Source organism: Rutilus rutilus (assembly GCF_951802725.1).
Source record: "Rutilus rutilus genome assembly, chromosome: 20".
Taxonomy (NCBI): domain Eukaryota; kingdom Metazoa; phylum Chordata; class Actinopteri; order Cypriniformes; family Leuciscidae; genus Rutilus; species Rutilus rutilus.
The window spans coordinates 12,085,465-12,105,688 of NC_140225.1; the positions used below are offsets into that span (position 1 = coordinate 12,085,465).

Below are 20,224 nucleotides of genomic sequence, written 5' to 3' on the forward strand. Positions count from 1 at the left end.
GACCTACGTGAATCATGCAGATCTGTTAAAAAATCAATAATCGGATCTCACAGCCGTCACCATGGTAACCCGGGACGGAACCACAATCGCCGTCCCCGCGCAACAGGGATGCAAATAGTGCGCTTTTTGGCGCCTCCCGCTTTTTTCACGTCAGTTTGGGTGACAAATTCATCTGAAGCCTATTTCATAGCTTAATGTGAGGGACAGAAGTCTATTTACATCATTAAAGTTTACGAAAACTCGTTTTTCCTCCTCTGCAGCTGTCAATCATTCTCCATTCAGTATTCAAACAGCGCACGCGCCTCTTCCGGTTACAGCAGCATACATTCACGGTAAAACTCTCTCCAATATGATATTCACATTATAATGCTTGATCTGTAGAGAAAAGGCTGTGGATTTGCATAAAATGACTTTATTTTGTTGGAGTTTGTTGCTGTTTTTAAACGACTCACTACCGTGTGCCTGTTAGATCACACATCACAAGGACTATGAATCAGCATCAAACGCACAATAACTGGAATTTAAAACTGTGAAGAAACAAATGATCAATAAACTGTTGGACAGATAGACACTAGGATTTGTGTGCTCGACATTTCTTCGCTTTGTGCCGTGAACTGTCTCAGTATATTTTCCTGCTTTTTTGTCCTTAGCCAATCACATGCCTGAATTATGAGATGTCTGTCAATATTATTTAATCATGGGTGACCAATATTACATGTACAAAATTACATTTTATTAATGTAGCTTAAAGACAATTTTAACTGAAGCAAATTACAAATAAGAAACAGCAATTCGTCACAGTGCCCTCAATATACATAATTCAAGGCTAGTGCAACAAACTAGTTACCAGTTACCATGTTTGCACACACAAGGAATTTGTTTTGGTGACAGAAGAAGCTTCCAGTACACAGAGACAACAACATTTCACAGGTAGTAAAATAAAAAATAAAGATATATGAATAATATACATATATACATACAGTATAATATATAAATAAACAAAAATAGAAAAAATTGTACAGGTGTGCTATATATAACAGAATAGAAAAGAATGAACAGGGAATGGAATAAGAGGTAGGTTAATGTCAAAATAAATATAAATGGTATTGCGCACATATTTATCATTGCCCAGTGGGTGCATTTAACTGTTCATTTATTTGCCCTTTTGTTTAACCAGATAAAACTTTCTGAGATTAAAGTCTCTTTTACAGAAATGACCTGGCCAAGATAAGCAGCACAACATTATCAAAAAAGTAAAAGAAAAAAGAAATAATTAAGAAAAAGAAAAAGAAAAAAACATTAAAAACACATCATCAAAAAAAATTAAAAAATTAACAAATTGTTTCTTCCATTTTGTAAAAAGTTCCAATCACTGGGTGCCGCAGTGCTGATTGTGCAGGTGTTGGATGTGAATATCCCCAGCCTCACTAGCTGTTGCCTATCTGTCAGAAAGCTGGTGATCCACTGACAAATAGAGCTAGGAACTGAGAGCTGGGTTAATTTAGTCTGAAGGACTGCTGGGATGATGGTGTTGAAGGCTGAGATGAAGTCCACAAACAGGATTCTTGCATAAGTCCCTGGTTTGTCCAGATGTTGCAGGATGTAATGCAGTCCCATGTTGATTGCATCATCCACTGACCTGTTTGCTAGATAAGCAAACTGCAGGGGGTCCTGTGATGTCCTTCAGGTGTGCCAGCACCAGTCTTTCAAACGACTCTTTCATGACCACAGACGTGAGAGCGACAGGTCTGCATTTTTGGATGGTGACGATGGTGGAGCATTTGAAGCAGGAAGGGACTTCCTCCAGTGATCTGTTGAAGATCTGCGAGAAGATGAAGGCCAGCTGGACAGCACAGGCTGGTGAGACACTGCCTGGGCCTGGTGCTTTCTTTGTCTTCTGTTTCCCAACCTGACACACATCCTCTTCACTGATCTGAAGTGCAGAAGGGGGGAGAGTGAGGTTAGAGTGGGTGTGGGGTGTGACTTTGATTTTCAGATCTGCTGTAGAAATCATTCAGGTCATCGGCCAGTTGTTGATTCCCTACAGAATTGGGGGATGGTGTCGTAGATTGTGATGTCTCCTTTTAGCCACTCTATTCACTTTTGTCAGTGTGTTTTTGGCCTGATTGTACATGATTTTTTTTCCCCATTCCTGTAGGCATCATCTTAGGCCTGGCGAAGCTGAGTTTCGCTGAGAACCATGGTTTGTTGTTGTTGTTGTTGTTGTTGTATGTTAAATAAGTGCTGGTAGGAATGCACATATCCTCACAGAAACTGATGTATGGTGTGACATAATCTATGAGTTCATCCAAATCAGTGGCAGCAGCTTCAAAAACAGTCCATTCAGTGCAATTGAAACAGGCTTTTAAATCCCACTCTGCTTCTTTAGTCCATCCTTTAACAGTCCTTACTATAGGTTTAGCTGATTTCAGTTTCTGCCTGTAGGTCGGTATAAGATGAACCAGACAGTGATCAGAGAGTCCTAAAGCTGCTCTAGGGATGGACCGATATGCATCCTTTATTGTGGTGTAGCAGTGGTTCAAAATATATATATTTTTCTGGTTGGGCATGTAATGTGTTGTCTGTATTTTGGCAGTTCAATGGTGAGGTTTGCGTGATTAAAGTCACAAAGAATAATAATAAGAGAGTCCGGGTGTTGCTGCTCTGTGATCGGATCAGCCAGCTTTTGCAGCACTGTACTCACATGCGCTTGCTATGGAATGTAAACACTTACGAGGATGAAAGAGGAAAACGGAATTGCTCTATTCAGCCACGTTTCTGTGAAACACAGAGCTGTAGAGTTTGAAAAGTCCTTATTTGATTCAGGAGAGAAGGTAGTCCGTTTTGTTGGGTAGAGAGCGGAGATTTACCAGATGGATACTAGGCAGCGTGGTTCTAAAGCCGTGATGTCTGAGTTTGACTAGATTTCCGGCTCACTTCCCACGCTTGTGTGTCCTAGAGCGCTTGGGCAGCGCTGCTGCTCCTCAAACTACAATGTTCAGCAAAACGTCTTGTCAAAAACCTATAGAAGATTGGGTAGTGTGTACTGCCGAATATTCTGCAGTTCATCCCTGGTGAAACTGATTAAGAAAAACAAAAAACTGGACAAACTTAGCCTGGCTAACGTCAGACCAAGTCTCATTTGAGACTTGGTCTGGGAACCACGTGTTCATTTTCTCGTATTTGAGGCGTGGTTTACGAATGCCCAGAGCCGTTTATTGGGCGCTATGAATGTCTATCAAATGCGCCTGTTCGTAGCTCATAGCCAATCACTTCAATTATACCAGATGACGTATGTAGAGTGACAGAAATTCAACGAGGAAAAAGACGATGGGTCAAAGATTTATTTGTGCACGATGGCGTTAAGCGAATATTACCGTTTGTGCAAGATAAACATGAGGGTAGAAGGTAACGTCGAGTCTGATGCCATGTTGGATTCATAGATATAAACAAACTGCTTCGGTGTCGTCATCGTCTTGCTGCTCCCTCCCCGTTCTGTGATTGGTTCCCTTTTTCAGGGGAAAATCTGGTCCATGGTGTCCAGACTGCATAGCAGCGTGAATAAAATTGCGCTGCGAGCAAGGCAGTATGGGGAAACCCAGGCTAGGACAAACTAACAAATACAGTAAAACAACTGGAGAGTTCCACACAGAGGCGGCCGTTTGAGGCATCATCTTGAAAGCATAGACCATAGTTACATAGTTGAGTTATTTAGTTTAAACATAGCTCTTTAGTGCACCTTAAACTCAGTGCAGACAAAAGTGCATTACAGTTCTTACCAGTTTTCCAGAAATTGTTGGGAAGGCATTGGACAGTTTGCAAATTCATAGGCACCCCTGAACATCCTCTCCCCTTTTTTTGCCCAGCAGCAGGAGTACACTCAGGCGCCACCATCCAGGCCATTCAGGGGACTTCTCTTCCAGGACTCTCGTCCCAGCCCGCCTCGCTGGTCAGTGCACCATTCCCTGTGGAAGACGAGCAGCACAGTCAACCAATCAGCCAGCAGGGCCTGCACTACCTCCACTCGGCCTACAGAGTCGGTAAGGACGCTTGATTTCTAATTACATAGATCCATTAGGGCATGGCTTGCCTGTCCTTATGTTGCTGTTTTGCACCCATTAGGATCCATCTGGTCCTGAATTGTGGTGATTAATTATCAAGAGAGGTGAGGGAGAGGTCGGTTGTGTCCATGTTGCAGGACTCACAAAGAACTCTCACAGTGAGAAATATTAATTAAGGCATGATTTCCGTTCTATCAGTACTCATAAGTCCTGGAGATTAGGATGTTTGGGTGCATGTGTCAATTCAATACTTGATCAGTACAGTGTCGTACAGTACAGAGTGTTGATGGCGAAATGTTCCTGTCCTTATTTAGGTATGCTGGCCTTGGAGATGTTGGGAAGGAGGGCCCACAACGATCATCCGAACAACTTTTCCCGTAGTCCCCCATACACAGAAGACGTCAAATGGCTGTTGGGCCTGGCTGCACGTCTTGGTATGCCCATTTATCTTTGCAATTTGGCTTTTAGGAAAAACAGTTTTCTAAAATTCCATTTTATTTCCTGTTACCTGCTATAATAGTTAAAATAGACTATAAATTATATGTTGGCAGTTTACCATGCCTTCAGCGGATAAGAGGTGACTCTCCAGCAGAGTTATTGACATCCTGATGTCTGTCTTGTTACTCTGAGCTTTATCCCATGCTGATTGTGCGCATGTTGCCAGTTAATGGGATTAAATATTACAATTGAGAATGTAGAAGTAGAAAATATGCCATGTTTTGGTTAGGCATCTTATAAAATGGCTTGTTTGTATTCTTATATTGCTAATGGTCCCCTCCAAGATGTGTATGTGTAGATGTGTATAGATGTGTATTATCAGAAGGTAATGACATGGACCTCCACAAGCTTCCTTTAAAAGTATATTCTGGGTTAAATACTTAAAATGTTTTTGCTAAGTTAGTATATAAACAGTGTGTGTGCTTGGAAACAGGTCAATTTAGCTCAAAGGATTATTCATTAATTTATAGGGAATTTGGAAAGAATTACTTATTTTTACAGCCGAACATAGAATCGTCCAGCGTTCATTTGAATGGGCCATAACTATAAACTCTGTCGCGGATAGTAATATCCAAACTATAGTGAAAACTCTATTTATTAGCACACTAGCACTATTTATTAGCAATTTGTCGGCGTCCTTGGTTTTCAGGTTCGTTGATTCGTCTTTTCATGCCTGAAATGGTGTCTTGGGAGAAATTGTTCTAGGTTGAGACCGTTTACCTTTAATTTTCTGGTGACATAATTTGTGGTAAAAATGTGGATGTGCATGGAGCTCTCGCTCTCTCACATTTGATTTTAAGGTGGATATTAGGATATTAGAGATATTAGGTGTGTTGCGTCAATCTTAATATACTTACCTTGACCCTTATGGGGTAGACAGCCTTTTTACCTAATAAAGGAAGAGACGAAACAAAACAAATCAGTTGAGAGTGTTTTCTGGTATGGCTTACAACTACAGTTGCACAGCTAAGGTGTCATGTACCTCCTTAACTTAATGTTAGGTGTTTTACTTGTTGGGTGGATAGTTACATGTTTCCTTTCTGAAGCTAGTTTCTACCTGTGGGAAGAAGTGTTTTCCAGTGTAGGGTAGGGTCAGATCTGTTTCAGCCTGTGTTGATCCCCACTTTTCTTGTAGGTTTGACCCATGTTTATTCCCAGTTGAGTTTACATTGACTTTTTGCATCTTTGCCTTGGACAAGGGATCATCCATGATCTGATGGGAGTCACTCCAGTAAGGCAGGAAGTTCTTTGGCAGACAGTGGGAGGTAGTTTGGCATGGCTGTGTAGAGCTGTAGTGCAAAACTTTGTCTCCTACATTGCATTCCTCTTGTGATGCCTTCTGGTGGTGGCAGACTTTCTGACCTTCTATGCTTATTGTGGTTACTGTTGCATAAACATGGTTCTTGATTTTGGTGCTCATTTGGTGGTTTCTTTGTGAGTGGTGCGTAACCAGGACTGGTTTCTCTGGTACCTCTGGGTTTTTGTTGGTGGTTGGCTGTGAGAGACACCTTTGTTTTGTGTTGTTGTAGAACAGGTGGAACAATCAGCTTCATTATGAAGGTGTACCAGATGATCATTGGCCGTTCCATCGCTAGTCATAACGAGCATGACTCATCTTGGTGCTCATCCATGTTTAGCTTGTTTTCGATGAACACTTTCAGTTGCTTCATTAGTGGTTCCATGTCTTTTATTGTATATTTTCTCGTTCTTGGGCATCCTCAGTGCTGTGCTTAACTGAATGGTGTCTAGGTAGGTTTCGTCGTCGATTACCCACATTGGATGCTTTTGAATGCATTGGTTGATCACCTTTGGATGTCCAGCTAGGTTTCCAGTTGTTTCGGTCTTTTGGGTTTCTTGAGAAGTATGGCTGGTCCCAAGACACTTCCCAGCAGTTTGTGTAGTAGGTATAGGGGTGGGCGATCTTCCCAAATTTTCATATCATGATCTTATAACAATCAATCACAATCTATGATTTGAATCGTGATCTTTCCAATTTTGAGATATCTATCGAGAGTATCCAGACTGGAACAAGCCTATGGACTTTATCTATTTGCACAATTTAAAACACAGTACTGCATTAAACAATCAGTTGTCAATATAGTCATTAAACTAGTGGTCGACTGATATTAGTTTTTTAATGGCCGATGCCGATATCTTAAAGAGCAGGGTATTAGTGATGCACGGATAGCGATGCCGATATCTTAAAGAGCAGAGTATTAGTGATGCGCGGATCGCGGTTAAATCCGTGAGCGCTGCGGATAATCCGCGGATCGGGCGGGTCAAGTAATAAAAAAAACATTCTGATTAATTGCAGGTGGGTCATGGGTGGATATGATAAATCATTAATAATCAGGGTATCCGCGGGGTCTTGAAAAGTATTAAAAGGTGATAAATCAATTTTGGGAAAATTAAGACCCTTAAAAAGTATTAAAAAGTCTTATCACGGCTTTATAAAGTCTTACATTTTTAAAGTATTTTTTTCTGAATTAGCTGTCCAACAGTTTGAATCCCAAAAACATCGTAAAAGTGTGTGAATTTAGTCATTTAAAAAAAAAAACGAACAGGTACATAAAAAACTAGGCTATTGTTGGCTACTGAGAGCACCAGAGCGGGCAGTCGGGCGGAAGTTCAAAAGCACAATGCGGGGCTCGCAAAATCGCCTGCCCGACGTCCCGGGGCTATTGTGTTTTCCAGTCGGGCTACCAAAATGCATAACCAGCCTGCCCGACGGGCTATCTGAAATAGTGTTCGCTTCAGTCTTGTTATAATCAGATTCAGCGCGTTCTTCATCTTCAATCCGAAGCGGCGCCGAGCACGTCAGACACAGAGAGGACAGGGTGTGTGTGTGTTCATCTGAGTCTCATTGGTCTGCGGTGCTCGTCAATGTCAGAATATTGAGATGACCAATCAAATCACAGTAGGCGGGCTTTATGTTCACAAGAAGCTGCTGAGCGCGAATTAGAGCAGAGCGACTCGACGCTTCAGTTTACGGTCAAGTGCGAGATAAGATGTAAGTAGCTAAACTAAACATTTCATATTTGACAGATTTTTTAGGTCATAAATGTGAAACAAATGACAAAAATAATCAGGCAAATGAATATACTTTTGTAGAATTTTGCCATTTGGAACTGAAAATAGGCCTATGTAATGTGACTAATAATTAGTTTACTGTCATTGTGAGGGGACATTAGCATTAACAAAGCCGTTTTCATCATATAGGCACAAGATTAATAATGAATGTGTACATGTTGAGAATTAATATACAATTTGTAGCCTTCAGTAAATTAAAAAAGTTCAGCTTTAGGTAGGGAGAAGAGATGGCAAGATGAGGAGACTGAGAGAAAAAGAAAGAGTGATGGATAAGAAGTGAGAGCAGGTATCATCTACTGCCCGCTGACATGGTTTTAAAGCTATTTCTTATCCTTTTTTGGCCTTCAAACGTCTTGAAATGGACATATCCGAGAAATACAAAATTTAAACCCCCTAATAACCTTAAATGTATGACCTCTTTGATTATAAAGCCCTGTCTACGGCCCTGTATTAGGAATAAGATCAATAATGAATGTGTACATGTTGTGAATGAATTCAATAAACTTAGTTAGGCTACCTAGCTTTCCTAGTAGCTTTCAGTAAATTAATGCATCTGAGAAAATGATTCATAAATCAACCTATCAGTTGACCCTTTGTTTACTTTTTTCACTGACAGACAAAAATGAAAAGCCTCTATCGGTCAAAGCTCAGCTTTAGGAGGGGAAGAGACAGATCAAGAGAAAAACAAAGAGAATAGGAGTGTGATGCTGATGAGGAGAGAAAAATAATCAGCTGCCCACTTAGGCCTACATGGTTTTAAAGCTATTGTTATCCAATTTTTTTGGCCTTCAAAACATCTTAAAATGCACATATGTAGATCAGAGAAATCAAAATTTTCTCGGGGGTGCCCCCGAACCCCACTAACTAGCATATCTCACATTCGGGACCTCAGTGATGAAAAAACCCTGCCATCTGCATGTTAATGAAACAAGTTAATAGTGAGCATTATTAAACCCTAAACTAAAGAGTTACTTATTATTTATTTTTTTAATCATACCCTCATTGGGGGCTGAGCCACCGACACAGACTGATTCATGTTCCATACTGGTCACACACATTTCAGTTCAGTTAGAACCAGATGCATATTTGTTGATATTTGTGTTTTGAAAAAGTTTTTGATTCATTGTGTTGACTCCTAACCAATATTCTACATTAAAAATGTAGTCTTTTATATGGGCTAGTAAAATTCATTTCGGGTTACCAAAATCTGGAGAGTGCCTGCCCGAAGGGCTACCAGCGATTTTGAAATTTTGCGAGCCCTGCAATGTACGCTCTGGCGGTCCCAGTGCGTATTACGTATTACGTAGTGCGTATAGTCTTTATCACAAACTAAAACTGTTAAGTTAAAAGTATCACTGATGTAAATGGTTACAGCTTGAAGTGGCGGTGAGGTATTAAAAAATATTGAGAAGGTCTTGAAAAAGTCTTGAAAAGGTATTAAAATTAACTTCAAGATTCCTGCATATACCCTGATAATGTAAATATTAACTACATTCTCTAAAATATGAGCACGTTTAAAACTTAATTTTTCCGCCAGGCAGACTAATTTGCACAAATTTGCGCACTCATTAAGATACGCTGTGCGGGGTCCTGGTTTATGTATAAAGCCTATATATTTGAATGAATATTTAAATACATAATTTGAAAATGAATAAAAAAATTACTTTAGATAGCAACTTCTTAATTCTGTAATCATATTACAGTATTTTTCACAAAGACATTTAGATTTTTTACAACACTGTAACTAACAGGGCACTCAGTAATCTAAGTTTGTGCACACTGGTAATCATATTTTTTCAAATAGACAAGGTATCACTAATATTACATACAGCACAGTGAAAATTGCATGGATATGACATAGCGGGCTGCTAAATATAGCGCAGCATAGTTTGAAATCAAGGGTTCACAATTTGTTGATCGTGCGTCTCCAGTGAAGCTGAACTCTCCTGTCCGCATTCAATTCAAACGAACAGAATACACCCGATCATCCAGGCTACAAATGTGCACTTCAGAAGATCTGACTGCTAAATTCGAATAAGCCTGCAAGGTTTGTGAAAATTAAATGTTTATTAGATATTCAAAGATTTGTTTAAATTATATAAATTCACATTTGCTGAAGGTAAATGAGAACGTATTAATAGTGTTTGCCTTTCTGTTACTAATAATATCTGTAAAAGCAAATGCTATGATACTCTTTCGTAAACCGTTTACTTTCTTTGTTTAACAGTTCAATTTAGTAATGTAAGAGACACAACTGTTAAAAAAAAGACCATAACTAATAAAGATGGAGAATGTGAGCGATGTGTGCTCAGACGCTGCTATTCTCAAAGCCATCAAAATAAAAGTCCCGCTATTACGAGGACATAAAAGATCACAGTCTCTATGATTCGCTTGAAAAGTAGATCATCGACGACAAGATTGACCACGATATAAAATCGTCAGATCGCCCACCCCTAGGTAGTGGTCATTGGCATGGGAGTCACCCTCTCTGTGCTCTTTATGGAGGACTTATGGTGTTGTCATGCCACTGTGTGTCTTCCAGTGCAAGGCTTGTGTCTTGGGCGATGGAGTTTGAAACTGGATGTTTTCGAACCTTTCTCTGAGGCTGTCTTTTGTTTGATTGTTTGATTTTTAAGGTGGTTAACAGTACATTTTTAGACTCCATGCTTGTGAACTCTTTAAGCAGTGTCTCGCTTAGTAGCTGATAGTTTGACTTTGTGTGAACAGGTTGTCTGTGGACTAGGGGTGTGCGATATCACGATTTTTGATCGTGGACGATTAAAATGTCTCCACGATCTGCTTTTGAAGAAAAATCGAAGTATCGTGCTACAGTGCATTCTATCAGTTGTAGTTCTGGCGCCTCAATCTCACGACGCAACGTACATTCACATCACTTGTTAACGCAGAGGTAGAGTGACACTCATGGGACACTGCAATTCACAAAAGTTAATTATTTTCATGTGCTTTGCCAGTTAAACATTTCATTCGCGTGCTGATGCGCTGTTCTAATGTGCTTTTCTGAGCGCATACAGCCGAAGCGCACAGGCACAAAAAGCCTGTCAAACAGCGCCTGGTTACTGGACTAAGTTATCTTTCGAGTTTCATTGCGCTAATACTGTCAAATACACACAAGGTTTACATAAACACAGTTGGTTATGTCTAAAGTGAAAGCAAACATTTGAGAGAAAATCGAATGCGTGTCATGCCTGTATATTAGGTCTTAAAGCGACAGTAGCCTAATAGTAAACATGCGGCCACTTGTCCTTAAAGAGATAGTTCACCCAAAAATGAAAATTCTGTCCTTACTTACCTTACTTACCTTACTCTAATCTTGTTCCAAACCTGTATTAATTTCTTTCTTGTGCTGAACACAAAATAAGATATTTTGAAGAAAGTGGTTATCCAAACAGTTGCTGGTCCCCATGGACTTCCATAGCAGGAAAAAATATACTATGGAGCTCACTGTGACGAGCAACTGTTTGGTTAGTCACATTCTTCAAAATAACTTTTATTTTCAACAGATGAAAGAAATTTATTCGGGTTTAAAACAATCTGACAGAGTAAATTATGACAATTTTCATTTTGGGGGGAACTATCTGTTTAATGTTAGTAAGGCAACAAAAACCAGAGAAAATCAACATAATCAATCAGTGTAACTTTTCTTTTCATTTATTACTTAAAGCTCACTTGAAGTTCTTTGATGCCACATCAAAAACTTCTAGCCTAACTGATAAAGTTCAAACATTGTTAAAAATAAGTCAGCAGTCAGTTATAAAATAAGAACAAATACATAAATTACAAGCAGAGATGAATACTAAATAACAAAGTTACAAAGTCTAACAGTAGTATTCAGGTACAGAAATTAATTCATTAAATGTAAAATAACACTATTTGTTCACTGTAGAAATTAAATATAGTTTAATCTTTGTTAAAGCTGTATTTTGTTGTTTTATTAATATTAATGACACCGTGACAACAGCAGGAATATTAGGTGTCTGCTGTCACTTTAAGACCGAATGCACGGACCGAAAAAAACTGACAAACATCCGGTTTCTTTCTCAACTGTTCACTTATGACATAACCGAGAGAATACTTGCCGAGACTGGTATTTAGACATAATTTTGTGTGTATGTGTCCGTTCAAGGGCAAGGAAACGTGAAAGAGGAATCAGTTCCATAGACAGTATATAAACTGGACACAGCGACCCCATAGGTTTCAACGGAGAAAAGTGAAGTCAATTAGAAGGTCTCACTTCCTGATGGTCGAGCGTACTGCGCAGACTCAAACTGAGCTTGACGACGTAGATGTGACGCGAGCAACCCGTCTGTCTTCTAGTAGCTGTGCCAAGAGAAATCTGAATCATTCCCTTCCGAAACTTGCAGAGACGGAGAGTGTGAGTAGGAGGTGTCCATGAGCTAGGAGCAGGAGCAACTTTTGCTAAGTATTCTGATTAATTACTTTGTCATTTTGCCTCCACGTCCCCCCGATTGCGCGCGAGCTTCTCCTCCTGTCCATACTGTACTTTCTCTACTGTGCGACAGAGAGTCACGTGGTTATGACGCAATCGTTAGCCTATTTTTACAAAAACTGCATCTACGGGGCCATAACGTATGATACAAGGTAATGGAGCCTTTTATACATTTTCGTGTTTCTTTAGAAATAAATAATGGACAAATGGAGTCTTTAAACGCCTCAGATGTAAAGTTATTCCCTGTCAAAGTGACGCCAAAATGAATGGGAGTCAATGGAATGCTAACAGCAGGTGATGGTCCGCTAATCAATGGCGGCGCCCGGGGAAGCTTCAATATTTTATGAAACCCTGCCCCCCTGATCAATTCGTGTTCGAGCGCTATCTGAAACGTGCTTCTCTCTCTCTGCGTGCGTGCAGATAACGCGCGAGTCCCGCTTTTCGCCTCTTCTTCCGTGTTTAAATTGGTTTGAATGTGTAAATTGGCAATACAAAACACGTCCAAATTATAAACTTTCACTCTATGATGGGTAAATGTAGCAATTCCGCGAATCACATGTGTGCCGAACCGTGGGGCCTGGTCCGTACGGATCACGGATCAACTGTGATCTGTTGCACCCCAGTACCTTTCCAGGGGGTCTTCCAGAGCATTGATTTTAGAGTTCTTGTCTTTAACATCAGCTTTGGCTTTCTGTAGTAGATGTTCAGCAGATTGGAGTTGCTTTACCAGGTGCTTCTGGACAGTCTTGAATTCTTGTTTTTGTCACGTTCAGCGACTGTAAGAGCTTCTTGAAACTTCAACTTGTGTCTTGCTACACTTTCATCGGGCACTTCGAGCTAGTCTGTGCAGTGTTGAGTGTGCATCAGCTCCCTCAGAAACTCAGTGGTCTGACACTTGAAGTCGTCCTGGACTTTCATTTCCAGCTTGTCTGTGCGGCTCTTGGCACATGTCAGTTCCTCTTGAAGGTGGGTGATATGCTTGTTGCTTAATTTCAGCTGCGCTGGGAAGGCATGGCTTAGAGAACTGGTGATCTTGACTAGCTCCACATGGTTGTGGTTCTGGCTTGAATCGTGTGGTTCTGGCTTGAATACTTGAATCAAATAATGATTATTATTAAAAATAATAACAGTTCAATTGTCTTTGATCTGAGGCAGTCTGTAATGCTTCTGAGCCAGGCATCCACATCTTCCCCTTAGGCAGTGGAACAGCAAAGTGTCGTTTCAGTGATTGTGCACTAATAGTGAAGTGTGGTGATGAAGTGTTGGGCTCAGTGTAGACAGGTTGGCTAGTGATGTGAAGTCTTTATCACTCAACTGAGTGAGGGAAAGAGAGAAAAATGCTAAAACAAATCTCAATGGAAAGAAACCATTCTTCAACAAATCAAACCTCTTATCTTAGTCTTGACTCCACACACCTTTAGTTGGACCACTTACCAGGGATGCTGTTGAATGCTCAATATTTATTTGTCTCGGTTAAAGATCTTTGATCACCAAAATTACACATTTAAACATTTATCCTGTGAAAAACATTTCTTCATGCCTATTAAATAACTCACTCACACCAGCTCAGAGATCCACTCGGTCAACTTTACTGTAATAAACGCTGCACAATGACAAGTGGAAATACTGGTTTTATTCAGCCATATGTGTTTGAAGCAGAAACTGATTCAGAAGAAGTGGAAGAGGGAATTATACTGAGTCGTCTACAAAGTCGATGTATTAGAATGTTAATGCATTTTATGTATCTATCTCTACAACGTCGGACACGTAACGGTAATTGATATTATTAGCCTTTGGCTTGAATACGTTATCAAACAGCTAATAATGTGTTGCTATTGTTACACAAACCATGTTCCTGTTTGCCATCTCAGTCTGCCTTCTAAAAATCAGTAACCTTAGAAATGCTTTGAACAACTTAATGTCAGTGGAGAAAGGCATATAGTTAATCAACATCGTAATATACATAATTCACCAGCTATATTGCTAAATGTACACAATTTTTCATATCAACAGATAAATATACCAGGATAACCTGGCTTCTCTTGAGACTCCCCTGCTTCAGAGCATAGTTAATGACAAGCTAAAGCTAGATGACAGTTCTAAATGCCAGAACTAAGTGTGAATCTAAACAAATTTGTTAATAGGGTGATAGGAACATTTTTGGTAGAAAAAGTTTACTTAAACTTTCAAAGTTCAAGACTTATTCATCCTAAGGTGATTAGATCTAAAAGATACATTTAGAAATAATGATGACTTGAAATGACTTCAATGTAAACACAACTGCTTCGGTAAACGACAAGCAAATGACAGTTTTGCGCTGTAATTGATGAAACATCAACTCGGCGGGTTGTCTCTCTTTGGAAGTTTCTCTGGGCGCGTAAAACAACAGGGTTTCTTCGCTGTTGATGCACAGTTTCAATGTTAAGCTTTACTTGATCAAGATTTTAAATCGTTCCTCTTCAAATCACACTCGGACAAGCAGTGTTGCACGAGCTCTCACAAACAGGCAAGCATTTAGCTGTTTAACACAGGGAGGATATAGCACATTAATTGAAATGGTACACGCACTGACAAAATATCTTGCTATAAATAAATAAGGCCTTTAGAAATAGATAGAGGAACACACTCAATCTTACCGTTCTGTGAGGAGAATATTCGTCCTTATAGAGGAATTTTTATTACTGCAGTTTAATTTAGTTCAGCTCTCTGTGACTGATAGCTATTTGAATGACACTGAACACGCAATGGCATCAGTTTAGCTATAAACAAGGCATTCTAGAAATTGAGGAACACGCTCAATTCTTACCTTATCGTATAGTGTGAGATGTCAGATCTTAATTTAGAAATAGGGAGGCAGACTAGATTAGAGTAACAGCTTTCTCTGCATTAATTAATTCATTCATACATTCAATTAAGCCACGCGCTACATATGTCACATCTATTTCATCCACAACAATGGAAACGATAAATGACTTAGTATACGCTTACAATTTAGATTAAACTACCCACATTCTCATCCAATAGATGTAAGAGAAACAGGCCAAGTTAGCCCAAAGGGAATTATTACTTTATAGGGAATTTTGAATTATAGGGACTTTTTAATACTAAATGTCAGCACACTTGAAACACAGCTTGGCAAATCAAAATAGAGGGCTGTTAATTGATTAGAATATTCAATGGCATATTTTTGGTAATGCTTGCCGTTCCAAGAAACTAAATAACAAGCCTTAGTGTAATTAAGTTGAAGCACATCTTTATTTCTAATGTATCTTTTTGTTTTAACATATTTTGCTTTATTTTTGCATTGAAATGTAGAGATTATTATTATTATATAGTTAGATATAATGCAAGTCTTATTTTTGGCCCTTCATAGTAAAAACTTTGGGACCTGGAAATAGTGCACAGGAAATGCAGACATAATGCGACAAAACTGCAACAAAATATAAATTCAATTATAAAACCGCTTTCCTCACAATTTATGGACATAATCTAAAGATGCAGTCTTCCAAAGTTGTTTGCATTAACAGTTCTACCGATTGTGTTTTACTTGTGGGTGATATTTCACTCTATTTGAGCTTCGATAATTAAATTTCACCACACAAAGAATTTAAATTACTTGACCTCTGTAAAGCATCCCATCTGAGTTTGATTTATTAAATAAGTTATTCATGCAAATTATCTTTTTTAATAACTTATGGAGCTCTGATGCTATAGCTGTGATCCCAACATATTCTGTCTGGGACTTGTAGGCTCATTGGATTTTATGTTATGGAAAAAACAGAACAAGCAAAGCAATGCACTGATAAGCAAGGCATAATCAGAAAGGTGCGATGAAGTTGGCTTATTGAAATGGTTGTATGTTGACAGTGCTTTTTGTCTCTTAAAATAATCGAGAATTGATCTGAACTGCTGAAATGTGTTGTCAGCAATTCCATCGTCCATAACAATGTAAACAATTTGCATAATACCAGCCTATGGTCTTCGTTGGCTGCCTGCAAACAAGGTCTACTTTGATCCAACCTCGAACACAAAGTTTGGCTTGTGTTGTCAACATGTCGAGAAGACCGTTTTCAGCGCTGCACAGAAAGGAGGAGTTTAGAGAGACTGAATCTTCAAACTAATCATTTTCAGACTCTTTTAGAAATTAGGTGATGTGCAAATGTATATTATGAGACAATTCACTTTTCTTTTTTTCTTATTTTTTTCTTTATGCATGAAAACCAAACTTAGGAACCTTTAAACTAGCATAAGGGGCCGTTCACATATCGCGTCTTTTGTGCGCTCAAGTTCGACATTTCAAATGTTGTTTTAAGAGTGACAACTTTTCAGAATGCCACAAGTGCACAGCAGGTCATGTGACAAGAACCAACCAATCAGCTTCCAACCAACTGAGCTTTCTGTAACAACATTGAAAACTCAGTCAACATGAAGTATGGGGTGCACCCAAACACTACGTCCGTTTTTCTCTATGTAAATAAATCTTGTAGCAGAGCTACAACAAGCGTTTTTCGGTGGTGGAAATCCATTACTGGAACTTCTTTGTCGTTGTGGTGATCGCAGTTCATGGTTGCATAGCACCAACAGACGCAATGGGAGTGCAAGCGCTTTGGAAAGAAGGATCTCCTTCCATGTGTTTTTAGACGCGATATGTGAACGGCCCCTAATAGGGGCACTTTAAAGGGTTAAATTCACCCAAAAATGAAAATTCTGTCATTTACTCACCCTCATGCTGTTCCAAACCCGTAAGATTATCCCATTTTGATCATCTTCTGTACAGAAATGAAGATATTTTTAATACAATTTTAGAGATTTCTGTCCCTCCATTGACAGTCTATGCAACTACCACTTTGACGCTTAAAGTTAGAGATCGTAAAACGAATCCATATGAATTGAGCGGTTTAGTCCAAGTTTTCTGAAGAGACGCGATTACTTTATTTGATGAACAGATTGAAATTAGGCTTTTATTCACACATAAACATTGATCAGCGAACATAAACAGAAGCTCAACCGAACCTGCTTTGAATATTTGTGTAAATAAAAGCCTAAAATAAATGTTCAGCATATGAAGCGATCGTGTCTCTTCAGAAAATTTGGACTAAACCACTCAATTATTATGGGTTAGTTTTATGATCTGTTTATGAACTTTTTGAAGCGGCAAAGTGGTAGTTGCGTAGCTGTCAATAGAGGGACAGAAATCACTCGGATTTCATTAAGAAAATTTTTGATTTGTGTCCTGAAGATGAACAAAAGTCTTACAGGTTTGGAACGACATGAGGGTGAGTATATGATGACAATTAAACATTTTGGGTGAATTATGAATAATTAATTTATAATTCAACATTAATAAATTATGTAAACAGAATCATAAATTGAAAACTTTAAGAATTAAAAGAACATAAATGCAATGTATTAGAGATTCCTTCAGTTTCAGAATGTTTCCTTATCCTCCTCCCTCTTCCTCTCTCCTCAGGTGTGAACCACGTGTACCAGTTTTGTGTGGGGGCAGCGAAAGGTGTTCTTAGTCCGTTTGTCCTTCAGGAGATCATTATGGAGGCTCTGCAGAGGTTAAACCCTGCACATATCCACGCACACCTCCGCACTCCTGCCTTCCACCAGCTCGTGCAGCGCTGCCAGCAGGCCTACTTACAGGTACAGATTCACAGATCTCTAAGATTCAGCCTGGGGAACTAATCACACTGACATTATTACTAATAACATCCCTAATAGGATGAAATCCTGAAATAAGTCTGTACCCTGATGATGATGATAATCCAGGAACTTACATTCTTGCGCTGACTCCAACACATGAGCTGATCAGTCACAGCTGACATTTGTATCGAATGCGGTGCAACCATCTCAAAGTTTGTTTTTATATTAGTTAGACTTAGTTTCAAGTAGAGAATTTAAGTAGGGTTTTAGAGCATTCGAGTGGTGCCAAGGCTGGATTGTGACGGCATTGTCGCCCACACTGAATATAAATTGTGCATGAACAATTCTGGAGTGTTAAAGCTAGAGAGGGAAGCCTGAGTCTGTTCACAGGATGGAGCATACTGATGAGAGAGCATCAAACACACTGTGACGGCCCAAAGCCAAGAGCTGCTGCCTAGAGAAGGAGCGCACACACGCTATCTCTCTCTCTCACACACAGACACGCTCTTGCAGTTACCTGCTAGCAGGCTCAGAGTCTTTATTTTGCCATTTCAAAGAGGTTTCAAGTTGTTGCATGGGCAAACAACGTGGTTGTCTACGTAAGTGGCCATTGCAGTCTCATGGCCTTATATTTAAAAATTGCCCAATCAAGGGACATTCTACCATATGTCTGCCACTGTAAATCTTTGCAAATGAATGTTGGGTAAATGTGAAAGGGAGACCGTGCCAGCTCTAATCCACTCTCTCCATGCGTGGAGAATGAGATGAGGGACCGAGAGGCTGTACTCAAGCAGAAACCTACACAGACTGTCTCTGAGTCATTTCGTACGTCGCTGGTGGGAAATGCACTCCATATGGTACATGTCCCAATAAACATCCGGGGACATGATGCTTCATAACCTGTTGACATTTTATTAAAACGGGTTCAGGTTAGTGCCACCCAGTAGCAGGAATATTTATGAATTTGTCATGTCACACATGTTTAACCACAGGGAGATCAAAAAGGCATGACAGTAATGAAATGCTGTTGAAAGATACATAAACACATTTAGAGCTAGAAACTAAACTCAAAACCTTCAAAACTTTGATTTTGATTTTGATTGAACTTTGATTTGCTCTCAACTTTTGCATTCCTTCAAGAAACTTTTGCGACAGAACACAACTTTTAGGGGAACCACAAAAGCATTGAAATATAATTTTTCCTTCCATCTCAACTTTTTGCGTTCCCCTGAGAAACTGGATACTAACGCAAAACTTTTCGCAAAAACATTTTATATTATTATTATTACTATCAGTGTTGAAAACTGCTTGAGCTGCTAAATGTTTTTTTTTTTTTTTTTGCAGGATTCTTTGAAAAATAAGATCTTTTGTAAAATTATAAATGTATTCACAGTTTCTTGGGGGAATGTAAACATATTGTGAGTGCATGCAAAAGCATTAACATATCATTTTTCCTTCCATCTCATATTTTTTCATCACTTTGTCCCCTCAGGAGCTTTGTATTATAAGGCTTACTAACTGCATTTCATAATGAAAAACTAAACTATAACTAACAAAACTATTGTTGGAAACAAGTAAAACTAAACTGAAATTAAATTTGAAAATAGTAAAAATACTCTTAAAATGCAAAAATAAAATAACCTTGGGCCAGAATTCATGTCCTCCCTGCTCATTTCAATTTCTAATTATGTTTTGTTCCAGTATATCCACCACAGGCTGATCCATCTGACTCCCGCAGACTATGACGACTTTGTGAACATCATCCGAAGTGCCCGCGGGGCGTTTTGCCTGACACCAGTTGGCATGATGCAGTTCAACGATGTGCTGCAGAACCTGAAGAGGGGCAAACAGACAAAAGAACTATGGCAGCGGATCTCGTTGGAGATGGCCACCTTCTCACCATGACTGCTCTAGAGGCCAGCGGGGACAGAGATGCCCAATCTCCTGCAGATATCATCCCTCCTCCTCCCCCCCCCGCAAGATCACTGACACAGCTCAATCCGACACACAATTCCCCTTGTTAGGAAGTGTAGCCATGCCAACTTCCTGTACAAGCCCACTCACATGACTGAAAATTTTGTCCTTCGGGCCCTGAAGTCATGAGAAAGTGGTACAGAGATACTGGGGCAAGTGAATTACTCCAGTCAGTGGGTCCCTCCTCCTTCGTCGAGTTGTTGATCCCAGTGTTGTGTCTGACCCTTTTTTTTTTTCTTTTTTTTTTTGGTGTGTTCAGTCAAGTAACTTAATGGCTATCTATGTTTTATCTGTGTCCTAACATCTTTCATTCACTGATTTGTACGTTTTGTGATCCCCGGAGTTCGTTTAGGTGGTTGATAAGGGGACTAAGGTTTTCACTTGCTATGTTGATGTTTGGTTCAAGTTTGAACAAAACCACTAAATGTCAGACTCATACTGCAACATTCCTCTACCCTGGAGAACAGAGCCTCCACCGGTCATT

General features: G+C 39.5%; 1 protein-coding gene across 12 annotated transcripts in view; it reads left to right on the forward strand.

Annotated features, from left to right (window-relative positions):
- The window catches only part of zswim8 (zinc finger, SWIM-type containing 8), a 51,961-nt gene that overhangs the window by 31,282 nt on the left and 455 nt on the right, over positions 1-20,224 (forward strand). For 4 of the 12 annotated variants that reach the window (XM_084391329.1, XM_084391322.1, XM_084391331.1 and 1 more), the window contains 4 exons: positions 3,867-4,040; positions 4,376-4,495; positions 17,588-17,766; positions 19,468-20,224. The exon at positions 19,468-20,224 is cut by the window's right edge and continues 455 nt beyond it. In XM_084391329.1, the coding sequence (XP_084247455.1) occupies positions 3,867-4,040; positions 4,376-4,495; positions 17,588-17,766; positions 19,468-19,671 (677 nt within the window). In that variant the 3' untranslated portion in view covers positions 19,672-20,224. Of the gene's footprint in view, positions 1-260; positions 333-3,866; positions 4,041-4,122; positions 4,166-4,375; positions 4,496-17,587; positions 17,767-19,467 lie in introns of those variants that run through there. The other 8 variants (XM_084391330.1, XM_084391323.1, XM_084391328.1 and 5 more) reach the window with 3 other exon arrangements.